Below are 12,946 nucleotides of genomic sequence, written 5' to 3' on the forward strand. Positions count from 1 at the left end.
GCCAGTGTGAGCTGCAGTTCTGAACAAATGTGTACATAAAAAAAAAGACAGAGGTCCGTCAAGTTCAGCCTTTCTCCACCAGTTATACATTCTCTATCGCTACATTATTTATAACCCACAAGGACATTTGTTGTGAGAAAAATATCTAGATCTTTTTTATATAGTGTCTGCCATTACTACCTCTTGTGGTAGGGCATTCCACAGTCTGACTGCTGTGACTGAAAAGAACCCTTTCCTGTTGAGGTGCCGGAATCGCCTTTCTTCCACACGTAAATGGTCTTTTGTAAAGTCCTTAGAAGGAATAAAGCATATGCCTTGGTATTGACCACATTTCTACCTATATATGTAGGTAGATCTCCTCTGAGACATCTTTTTTCTAAGCTAAACAAGTCCAATTTTTCTAACCTTTCATTATAGAAGAAGTTTTCCATTCCATGTAATAATCTAGTTGCCCACCTTTGAAATAACTAACTTCCCAATATCTTTTTTAAAATATTGAGTCCAAAACTGGAACCCATATTCCAGATGTGACCTTACGAGTGATTTATAGAGGGTTCATAAAACATTGGGATCACAAGTTTTTATGTCTCTTTTAATAAAACTAAAATCTTGCTTGCCTTTGCAGCTGCTGCCTGACATTGAGTTCAGCTGCTTAGCTTACTTGTAACCAGAAAATCCAAGTCCTTCTCTTCTGTAGTCCCGAGTATATTTCCATTCAATGTACATGCAGCAATACGATTACTTAGGCCTAGGTGCATAACTCTACATTTATCAACAGTCAACCTCATCTGCCCATGTAGAATTTTATCTAGATCGTTTTGTAATATTATACTGTCAAGCTCAGTTTTTATTATCCTAAAAAGTTCATCAGCAAAGACTGACAAATTACTTCCAGTCCCACCCATAGGATCATTAATACAGAGAATAAAAAGACTTGAGCCTAGTAATGATCCTTGTGGTCCCCACTGCTGACTTTAACCTATTTAGAGAATACTGTATAGTGTCAGGTCATACGCTACCGTTCAAAAGTTTGGGGTCATTTAGAAATTTCATTATTTTTGAAAGAAAAGCACATTTTTTTTCAATGCAGCTAACATTAAATGAATCAGAAATACACTCTATACATTGTTAATGTGGTAAATGACTATTCTAGCTGCAAACATCTTGTTTTCATTGCAATATCTACGTAGGTGTATAGAGGCCCATTTCCAACAACCACCACTCCAGTGTTTTAATAGTACATTGTGTTTGCTAACTGTGTAAGAAGGCTAATGGATGTTTAGAAAACCCTAGAAACCCTTGCACAAGTTTATTATATGATTTGAGAAGCTATAAAAATTGACCTTCCTTTGAGCTAGCTGAGAATCTGGAGCATTACATTTGTTTGTTCTATGAAACTCTCAAAATGACCAGAAAAAGAGAATTTTCACGTGAAACTCGACGGTCTATTCTTGTTCTTAGAAATGAAGGCTATTCCATACGAGAAGTTGCCAAGAAACTAAAGATTTTCTACAACGGTGTGAACTACTCCCTTCAGAGGAGAGCACAAACAGGCTCTAACCAGAGTAGAAAGAGAAGTGGGAGACCCCGCTGCACAACTGAGCAACAAGACAAGTACATTAGAGTCTCTAGTTTGAGAAATCGACACCTCACAGCTCCTCAACTGGGAGCTTCATTAAATAGTACACGCAAAATGCCAGTGTCAACGTCTACAGTGAAGAAGTGACTCAGGGATGCTGGCCTTCAGGGCAAAGTGGCAAAGAAAAAGCCATATCTGAGACAGACTAATAAAAGGAAAAGATTGATAAGGGCAAAAGAACACAGACATTGGACAGAGGAAGATTAGAAAAAAGTTTTATGGACAGACAAATCAATGTTTGAGGTGTTTGGATTACACAGATTAATTAATTAATATGGTCTAACAAATTTAGATTAAATTAACTCAGGTGGTATTGATGTGCAGAATTTCTTTGGGACTCTTCTATGGGATATCAATCTCTTAAAGCTAATATATCTCCTACCTAGATTAATGGCTGCAGTCCACTAGCTAGGATAGCTTTTCTAAGGACAATTATAGATGTAAGTTGCAAGACCACTAGAGCGGATTAAAATTCACTCATAGCCGCCCCGACATGTTTCGCCATGACTGGCTTCATCATAGAAGTGTCCCAAAGAAATGCTACACAGCAATACCACCTGAGTTACTTTAATCTTTATTTGTTAGACCATATTAATGAATTAATTACAATTAAAGTCAAGTTGTAATCACATTATCCCTTAAGTTCGGTCCCTTTACCCTTTGGGTAATTTTAGGAATGAAAAATCATACTGACAAGGGCTTTGTTAGACACTCAGTTCTCTCTTAGTGTGACAGAGCACCTAACAAGTCTCTGTCTCCTGAAGATGGTTCCTCTAAGCCGGTTTAGCTTGACTGATCGCTCACTGAGCTCCTTGCCTGGTGTGACACAGACAGTGACAGCTATCTATCGGACTTAAGAGGCTGGTGCTGGGAGGGGAACCAACCTCGAGAGGCAGAGAGTTAAAGGGGTATTCCCACCTCCAAGATCCTATCCCAATATGTAGTAGATGTAATAATATTATTATTAGCAAATATTCGCTATGTCTCTTACCTCATGCACAGGCATCGCAGGACCTTAGGTATCCATGTTTACGACCATCAGCAACTAGCTAACTAACTGACTTTATCAGTGGTCGTAACCATGGATACCTAAGGTCCTGCAATACCTGCACATGAGGTAGGTGGCATAGCGAATCAAAAATACTATACTACATTTCTAATTGGAGATATTTGCTAATATTATTATTACACCTACTACATATTGGGATAGGATCTTGGAGATGGGAATACTCTTTTAAGTGCTCTGGGTGTGAGAGAGCATGAAATGCCTTATTTGCATATTAATCAAACGCTAATTGCCCGGGAATGCAGCATCAAATAGATGATGTAAAGGTGTTCAATTATTTCTATTTACAGTTAGGTCCATATAGATTTGGACAGAGACATTTTTCTAATTTTGGTTCTAGACATTACCACAATGAATTTTAAACAAAACAATTCAGATGCAGTTGAAGTTCAGACATTCAGCTTTCATTTGAGGGTATCCACATTAAAATTGGATGAAGGGTTTAGGAGTTTCAGCTCATTAACATGTGCCACCCTGTTTTTAAAGGGACCAAAAGTAATTGGACAAATTAAATAATTGTGAATAAAATCTTCATTTCTAGTACTTGGTTGAAAACCCTTTGTTGGCAATGACTGCCTCAAGTCTTGAACTCATGGACATCACCAGACGCTGTGTTTCCTCCTTTTTGATGCTCTACCAGGCCTTCACTGCGGTGGTTTTGCCCATACATGGGATTTGGAGGGGAGAGGAAGGTAATCTTACTGCCAGATTTTCTTTAATACAGCATGAATGAGATATATCAAAATGGCTCAAGTGAAAGTTGGAGGAGGCATCCATAGTAGACATACTTTGTTTTTCACTGCCTAACACAGTATTGGAGACTTACCTTGTTCTGTTCTGCTTGTGCTCTAACAATCTCACTTTTCGTTGGAGAAACATTGACGGCTGTAATTACTTTTTCTTTAGACTCCAACCACTTCAGCATCTGATTCGTTTCTTGTTGAACCTTCTTCATTTTTTCCAACATGGTGGACAACTGCCCCTCACCGTTATTTAGTACCACTCCAAGATCTTCATACTTCTGAGTAATCTCAGAAACATCACACTGAATCCCAGTCAAATCTATAAAAACAGAGTATGGTGTATAGAGTAAAAAAAACATTCCAAGGCACACGGAATGAGTAAGACAGAACAGCACATGGACAGACATGCTCACCTTGGCAAGTATGATATCCATTAACATTCCCTACTGTGCTCATTGAGGCCGTCAGAACAGAACCTGAACAGGACAAGAAGGCAAAGCAAGGACATCACAAATGTGGTACAAGCACAGACAAGGGCACATTAACACTGGACAATACAAATATTTCACAAAATAGAATGTGTTCTATAGATAATGTAAACCATAATACTAAATGATATTTAGGTGTAAAAAAAAAAAATCACATTTTCACTAAAGATGGTCATACACCTCAATAGATGTCAGCCAACAGCGATGCTTCTCGACTCCATACATATGCATGCTCGGCTTTCAGTGGGGAGAAGGGAGGAAGCCCTGCCAGAAGCTTCTTGTGGTGGCTTATCTCGTATGAGAAAAAACAACCAGGCATGATGAAAGGGAGCCCGTTTAGTCGATTCATGCTGCCCAAACAATGGGCAGCATGAACCAGAGCATGGCTGCACAACTGTAGCTAGGTGGGGACCTGACTAGTATGGCACCGCTCCAGGTCAGCTCTACCTGCACCGCTCTAGATGATTTACAGGTCTCTCCCATGTGCTGTCTGAGGTTCCGTACATATAAATGATGTCCATCTATTCAATAAACTGATAATCAAGTATCAGAGGATCTATATAACTAAACAACATTTACACAAGCGCCTATTGCTGTAGAGCCAGGGCTGTGGGCCACAACTATACCTCCTAACAAGAGTTTGTATAAGAAAATGATTGTTACAGAAGACTTAGAAACCACAGTACTGTAGATAACTGCTCTTGTATTGCTCTCTGCATGGTGAAGAATGACTAGGGTCATGATAGATAAAGTTAGTATGAACAGCAGCTAATGTTGACCATATCCATCACAACTGACTGGACTGGCCAATTAGGGCAGGTGATATAATATGTAATGGGGGCAGCAACACAAGATTTTAACATTTTCCTTTTGAAGGAAATAACTACTAGGTGTCTGGAAGAGGCTTCTCTTCCTATTAAAATAAACATGCATGTTCTGCTTAGCCAAGCATGCATTTTTATGAGGGAGTCAGGAAAAAACAACCCTCTGCATTCCAATAGAGAATGAATGGAGCAGAAGTACACATGCTCAACCGACAGAGGCACGGCACCGTTCTCGAGATGGGTAGGGGTTCCAGCAGACGAACCCCCAGTAATCAGTTAATTATTTTGCAAGCTATAGATAGGGGATAATTAATAATCTTGACACAAAGTTTCCAAGACAATGGCTCCAATTCATCAAGACCGGAGATTTCCCGTCGGTCTAGATGAGGGTGTGTAGTGGCATCAGACTCTTTTGATTCATAAAGATGTGCATGATCTGGAGCATCTGATTAGTGGCATGAACCTTAATTCATGTGCACTGTGAGGATTCTCCGGTGCTGCCGCCGGGAGTTGGCAGTCATGTGACCAAGTATGCCATCTGCACACTTCCGGCCACATTCCGCCTAGACGTGTCCAAGTTTGCTCAATACACTTGTATTGAGCGAGGCCACGCAGGTCTATTCGGCAAGTGACGACATGTATGCAAATCGCATTATTGCGCCCGATGCTGGCGAATTCTCACAGAACATGCATTGAGTGACTGCCGACTTGTTCCAAAAAGCCAGGCAAACCCTTTAAGGGAGAAGATCTTAAGCTATGAGGGGTTTTCTGAGGGAGCAATGGGTTTAAACATCATGACAACATATAAACTTAATTGATAATGCCATGGAGCATGTATAAAGTTGTCCTGTTATATTTGTATCCTTTGTAACTAGAGAAAAATGGGTTAAATGTCACGGGTGGTCTCTCTTTTGGGGAATTGGGAGATATAAGTGATGAGGGGTAAGTAATGTAATTGGTTTTTTTAAGATTATCTTAAATGTGGGAATATATTGCTAAAGAATATTTATTATTGTGAATGTCAAAATGAAAATCTCACCATCAGTGATTCGGTCTACTCTAACTTTTCTTTAATGTTTTTTTGGGGGTTATTCACACAAGCAAAAGAAACGTTTTCAATAAAGACTGATTGCTTGGTATAAGTAACCTATGTATTCCAAAGTACAGGACTACAAAAAAATGACAGCACTATATGAATAACTCAAAGTAATCTGCAAAGTCCATTAAGCTATTGGGGCTGCAGATGAAGATGTTTCTCTATAGCAGACCCAGACTTCTGGACCATGGACAGAGACCGCAAAAGGGCTGAAACAGTGGCCCATGGGCTGCACCATGCCCTTACCCCCCCCCTCTATCCATACGCTGCCGCCCACCGTCACCGCTGTCTACATCCGCGGGATGCAGAGCTGGAGCAGAGCGCCGGGGGAACAGGAACAAGGCTACTATGTGGTGGTATTTTTTTCATGTGTATGGGATATTTGAATGTATATAGGAGGCTATGTGGGGGGCACACGCTGTGTATCAGAGGCAATGTGGGGGGCACACGCTGTGTATCAGAGGCAATGTGGGGGGCACACGCTGTGTATCAGAGGCAATGTGGGGGGCACACGCTGTGTATCAGAGGCAATGTGGGGGGCACACGCTGTGTATCAGAGGCAATGTGGGGGGCACACGCTGTGTATCAGAGGCAATGTGGGGGGCACACGCTGTGTATCAGAGGCAATGTGGGGGGCACACGCTGTGTATCAGAGGCAATGTGGGGGGCACACGCTGTGTATCAGAGGCAGTGTGGGGGGCACACGCTGTGTATCAGAGGCAGTGTGGGGGGCACACGCTGTGTATCAGAGGCAGTGTGGGGGGCACACGCTGTGTATCAGAGGCAGTGTGGGGGGCACACGCTGTGTATCAGAGGCAGTGTGGGGGGCACACGCTGTGTATCAGAGGCAGTGTGGGGGGCACACGCTGTGTATCAGAGGCAGTGTGGGGGGCACACGCTGTGTATCAGAGGCAGTGTGGGGGGCACACGCTGTGTATCAGAGGCGGTGTGGGGGGCACACGCTGTGTATCAGAGGCGGTGTGGGGGGCACACGCTGTGTATCAGAGGCGGTGTGGGGGGCACACGCTGTGTATCAGAGGCAGTGTGGGGGGCACACGCTGTGTATCAGAGGCAGTGTGGGGGGCACACGCTGTGTATCAGAGGCAGTGTGGGGGGCACACGCTGTGTATCAGAGGCAGTGTGGGGGGCACACGCTGTGTATCAGAGGCAGTGTGGGGGGCACACGCTGTGTATCAGAGGCAGTGTGGGGGGCACACGCTGTGTATCAGAGGCAGTGTGGGGGGCACACGCTGTGTATCAGAGGCAGTGTGGGGGGCACACGCTGTGTATCAGAGGCAGTGTGGGGGGCACACGCTGTGTATCAGAGGCAGTGTGGGGGGCACACGCTGTGTATCAGAGGCAGTGTGGGGGGCACACGCTGTGTATCAGAGGCAGTGTGGGGGGCACACGCTGTGTATCAGAGGCAGTGTGGGGGGCACACGCTGTGTATCAGAGGCAGTGTGGGGGGCACACGCTGTGTATCAGAGGCAGTGTGGGGGGCACACGCTGTGTATCAGAGGCAGTGTGGGGGGCACACGCTGTGTATCAGAGGCAGTGTGGGGGGCACACGCTGTGTATCAGAGGCGGTGTGGGGGGCACACGCTGTGTATCAGAGGCGGTGTGGGGGGCACACGCTGTGTATCAGAGGCAGTGTGGGGGGCACACGCTGTGTATCAGAGGCAGTGTGGGGGGCACACGCTGTGTATCAGAGGCAGTGTGGGGGGCACACGCTGTGTATCAGAGGCAGTGTGGGGGGCACACGCTGTGTATCAGAGGCAATGTGGGGGGCACACGCTGTGTATCAGAGGCAATGTGGGGGGCACACGCTGTGTATCAGAGGCAATGTGGGGGGCACACGCTGTGTATCAGAGGCAATGTGGGGGGCACACGCTGTGTATCAGAGGCAATGTGGGGGGCACACGCTGTGTATCAGAGGCAATGTGGGGGGCACACGCTGTGTATCAGAGGCAATGTGGGGGGCACACGCTGTGTATCAGAGGCAATGTGGGGGGCACACGCTGTGTATCAGAGGCAATGTGGGGGGCACACGTTGTGTATCAGAGGCAATGTGGGGGGCACACGCTGTGTATCAGAGGCAATGTGGGGGGCACACGCTGTGTATCAGAGGCAATGTGGGGGGCACACGCTGTGTATCAGAGGCAGTGTGGGGGGCACACGCTGTGTATCAGAGGCAGTGTGGGGGGCACACGCTGTGTATCAGAGGCAGTGTGGGGGGCACACGCTGTGTATCAGAGGCAGTGTGGGGGGCACACGCTGTGTATCAGAGGCAGTGTGGGGGGCACACGCTGTGTATCAGAGGCAGTGTGGGGGGCACACGCTGTGTATCAGAGGCAGTGTGGGGGGCACACGCTGTGTATCAGAGGCAGTGTGGGGGGCACACGCTGTGTATCAGAGGCAGTGTGGGGGGCACACGCTGTGTATCAGAGGCAGTGTGGGGGGCACACGCTGTGTATCAGAGGCAGTGTGGGGGGCACACGCTGTGTATCAGAGGCAGTGTGGGGGGCACACGCTGTGTATCAGAGGCAGTGTGGGGGGCACACGCTGTGTATCAGAGGCAGTGTGGGGGGCACACGCTGTGTATCAGAGGCAGTGTGGGGGGCACACGCTGTGTATCAGAGGCAGTGTGGGGGGCACACGCTGTGTATCAGAGGCAGTGTGGGGGGCACACGCTGTGTATCAGAGGCGGTGTGGGGGGCACACGCTGTGTATCAGAGGCGGTGTGGGGGGCACACGCTGTGTATCAGAGGCAGTGTGGGGGGCACACGCTGTGTATCAGAGGCAGTGTGGGGGGCACACGCTGTGTATCAGAGGCAGTGTGGGGGGCACACGCTGTGTATCAGAGGCAGTGTGGGGGGCACACGCTGTGTATCAGAGGCAGTGTGGGGGGCACACGCTGTGTATCAGAGGCAGTGTGGGGGGCACACGCTGTGTATCAGAGGCAGTGTGGGGGGCACACGCTGTGTATCAGAGGCAGTGTGGGGGGCACACGCTGTGTATCAGAGGCAGTGTGGGGGGCACACGCTGTGTATCAGAGGCAGTGTGGGGGGCACACGCTGTGTATCAGAGGCAGTGTGGGGGGCACACGCTGTGTATCAGAGGCAGTGTGGGGGGCACACGCTGTGTATCAGAGGCAGTGTGGGGGGCACACGCTGTGTATCAGAGGCAGTGTGGGGGGCACACGCTGTGTATCAGAGGCAGTGTGGGGGGCACACGCTGTGTATCAGAGGCAATGTGGGGGGCACACGCTGTGTATCAGAGGCAATGTGGGGGGCACACGCTGTGTATCAGAGGCAATGTGGGGGGCACACGCTGTGTATCAGAGGCAATGTGGGGGGCACACGCTGTGTATCAGAGGCAATGTGGGGGGCACACGCTGTGTATCAGAGGCAATGTGGGGGGCACACGCTGTGTATCAGAGGCAATGTGGGGGGCACACGCTGTGTATCAGAGGCAGTGTGGGGGGCACACGCTGTGTATCAGAGGCAGTGTGGGGGGCACACGCTGTGTATCAGAGGCAGTGTGGGGGGCACACGCTGTGTATCAGAGGCAGTGTGGGGGGCACACGCTGTGTATCAGAGGCAGTGTGGGGGGCACACGCTGTGTATCAGAGGCAGTGTGGGGGGCACACGCTGTGTATCAGAGGCAGTGTGGGGGGCACACGCTGTGTATCAGAGGCAGTGTGGGGGGCACACGCTGTGTATCAGAGGCAGTGTGGGGGGCACACGCTGTGTATCAGAGGCAGTGTGGGGGGCACACGCTGTGTATCAGAGGCAGTGTGGGGGGCACACGCTGTGTATCAGAGGCAGTGTGGGGGGCACACGCTGTGTATCAGAGGCAGTGTGGGGGGCACACGCTGTGTATCAGAGGCAGTGTGGGGGGCACACGCTGTGTATCAGAGGCAGTGTGGGGGGCACACGCTGTGTATCAGAGGCGGTGTGGGGGGCACACGCTGTGTATCAGAGGCGGTGTGGGGGGCACACGCTGTGTATCAGAGGCAGTGTGGGGGGCACACGCTGTGTATCAGAGGCAGTGTGGGGGGCACACGCTGTGTATCAGAGGCAGTGTGGGGGGCACACGCTGTGTATCAGAGGCAGTGTGGGGGGCACACGCTGTGTATCAGAGGCAGTGTGGGGGGCACACGCTGTGTATCAGAGGCAGTGTGGGGGGCACACGCTGTGTATCAGAGGCAGTGTGGGGGGCACACGCTGTGTATCAGAGGCAGTGTGGGGGGCACACGCTGTGTATCAGAGGCAGTGTGGGGGGCACACGCTGTGTATCAGAGGCAGTGTGGGGGGCACACGCTGTGTATCAGAGGCAGTGTGGGGGGCACACGCTGTGTATCAGAGGCAGTGTGGGGGGCACACGCTGTGTATCAGAGGCAGTGTGGGGGGCACACGCTGTGTATCAGAGGCAGTGTGGGGGGCACACGCTGTGTATCAGAGGCAGTGTGGGGGGCACACGCTGTGTATCAGAGGCAGTGTGGGGGGCACACGCTGTGTATCAGAGGCAGTGTGGGGGGCACACGCTGTGTATCAGAGGCAGTGTGGGGGGCACACGCTGTGTATCAGAGGCAGTGTGGGGGGCACACGCTGTGTATCAGAGGCAGTGTGGGGGGCACACGCTGTGTATCAGAGGCAGTGTGGGGGGCACACGCTGTGTATCAGAGGCAGTGTGGGGGGCACACGCTGTGTATCAGAGGCAGTGTGGGGGGCACACGCTGTGTATCAGAGGCAGTGTGGGGGGCACACGCTGTGTATCAGAGGCAGTGTGGGGGGCACACGCTGTGTATCAGAGGCAGTGTGGGGGGCACACGCTGTGTATCAGAGGCAGTGTGGGGGGCACACGCTGTGTATCAGAGGCAGTGTGGGGGGCACACGCTGTGTATCAGAGGCAGTGTGGGGGGCACACGCTGTGTATCAGAGGCAGTGTGGGGGGCACACGCTGTGTATCAGAGGCAGTGTGGGGGGCACACGCTGTGTATCAGAGGCAGTGTGGGGGGCACACGCTGTGTATCAGAGGCAGTGTGGGGGGCACACGCTGTGTATCAGAGGCAGTGTGGGGGGCACACGCTGTGTATCAGAGGCAGTGTGGGGGGCACACGCTGTGTATCAGAGGCAGTGTGGGGGGCACACGCTGTGTATCAGAGGCAGTGTGGGGGGCACACGCTGTGTATCAGAGGCAGTGTGGGGGGCACACGCTGTGTATCAGAGGCAATGTGGGGGGCACACGCTGTGTATCAGAGGCAATGTGGGGGGCACACGCTGTGTATCAGAGGCAATGTGGGGGGCACACGCTGTGTATCAGAGGCAATGTGGGGGGCACACGCTGTGTATCAGAGGCAATGTGGGGGGCACACGCTGTGTATCAGAGGCAATGTGGGGGACACACGCTGTGTATCAGAGGCAATGTGGGGGGCACACGCTGTGTATCAGAGGCAATGTGGGGGGCACACGCTGTGTATCAGAGGCAATGTGGGGGGCACACGCTGTGTATCAGAGGCAATGTGGGGGGCACACGCTGTGTATCAGAGGCAATGTGGGGGGCACACGCTGTGTATCAGAGGCAATGTGGGGGGCACACGCTGTGTATCAGAGGCAATGTGGGGGGCACACGCTGTGTATCAGAGGCAATGTGGGGCACACGCTGTGTATCAGAGGCAATGTGGGGCACACGCTGTGTATCAGAGGCAATGTGGGGCACACGCTGTGTATCAGAGGCAATGTGGGGCACACGCTGTGTATCAGAGGCAATGTGGGGCACACGCTGTGTATCAGAGGCAATGTGGGGCACACGCTGTGTATCAGAGGCAATGTGGGGCACACGCTGTGTATCAGAGGCAATGTGGGGCACACGCTGTGTATCAGAGGCAATGTGGGGCACACGCTGTGTATCAGAGGCAATGTGGGGCACACGCTGTGTATCAGAGGCAATGTGGGGCACACGCTGTGTATCAGAGGCAATGTGGGGCACACGCTGTGTATCAGAGGCAATGTGGGGCACACGCTGTGTATCAGAGGCAATGTGGGGCACACGCTGTGTATCAGAGGCAATGTGGGGCACATGCTGTGAATTAGAGGCAATGTGGGGTTCACGCTGTATATAGTGAAGCTATATGGGGCTCACACTGAATGTAGGGGGCCATGTGGGGGCTCATACTAAATGTAGGAGGCTATGAGGGGGGCTTATACTCTATACAAGAGGCTCATACTGTATATAGGAGGCTATGTGGGGGCTCATACTGTATTTAAGAGGCTCATACGGTATATAGGAGGTTATGTGGGGGGGATCATACTGTATATAGGGGGCTGTGTACGGGCTCATATGGTATATAGGGGGATGTCAGCATAGTTCTGCTCAATATTAAGTGATACAATATTAAAATAAATAATATGTTAATATTAATACTGAGCAGAATTTATCTGAGCCGATTGGTTCGGCGCTCCACAACAGTCAATGTCTCATGTGCCCCATTGGAATTGCCCGCCCCTTCTACATAGCTTTATTCCTACCATAGATTATACACATTCATCTTTCTATGAACAGAACAGGTTTTTACTACTAAAGGCTTTTTACTACTAATTGCAGCAGGGCACTAGAGTCCGATGGGCCCCGATGCAAAAACTGGACCTGGCCCCCCCTCCATCCGCATGTTGGCCAGATCTCTGGGTCCTTGCAGCATTATAAATCCTATTAGAACATATGTGTTGCTCCCCCTCCCCCATTATGTATTAATGTCCCCCATCCTGGGCTCTTTCCAGGTATACAATGGAGAAAATAAGTATTTGACACACTGCCGATTTTGCAAGTTTTCCCACTTCAACTGTGAGAGACAGAATCTAAAAATAAAAACAAGAAAAATCACATTGTATGATTTTTACATAATTAAATTGCATTTATTTTTGCATGAAATAAGTATTTGATCACCTACCAACTAGCAAGAATTCTGGCTCTCACAGACCTGTTTGTTTTTCTTTAAGAAGCCCTTATACTCTGCACTCATTACCTGTATTAATTGCACCTTTTTGAACTCGTTACCTGTATAAAAGACACCTGTTCACACACTCAATCA

The 12,946-nt window shown here is 49.5% G+C and overlaps 1 protein-coding gene across 16 annotated transcripts in view; it reads right to left on the bottom strand.

Moving 5' to 3' along the window:
• MACF1 (microtubule actin crosslinking factor 1) overlaps positions 1-12,946 on the bottom strand; it is a 273,827-nt gene that overhangs the window by 71,492 nt on the left and 189,389 nt on the right. For all 16 annotated transcript variants that reach the window (XM_073665641.1, XM_073665631.1, XM_073665640.1 and 13 more), the window contains 2 exons: positions 3,862-3,924; positions 3,532-3,767 (listed from right to left, as the gene is read on the bottom strand). In XM_073665641.1, the coding sequence (XP_073521742.1) occupies positions 3,532-3,767; positions 3,862-3,924 (299 nt within the window). The remainder of the gene's footprint in view (positions 1-3,531; positions 3,768-3,861; positions 3,925-12,946) is intronic.

The sequence above is a fragment of the Phyllobates terribilis genome, unplaced genomic scaffold (genome assembly GCF_046119375.1).
Source record: "Phyllobates terribilis strain yellow unplaced genomic scaffold, ASM4611937v1 Scaffold_2__4_contigs__length_985480577, whole genome shotgun sequence".
NCBI lineage: Eukaryota > Metazoa > Chordata > Amphibia > Anura > Dendrobatidae > Phyllobates > Phyllobates terribilis.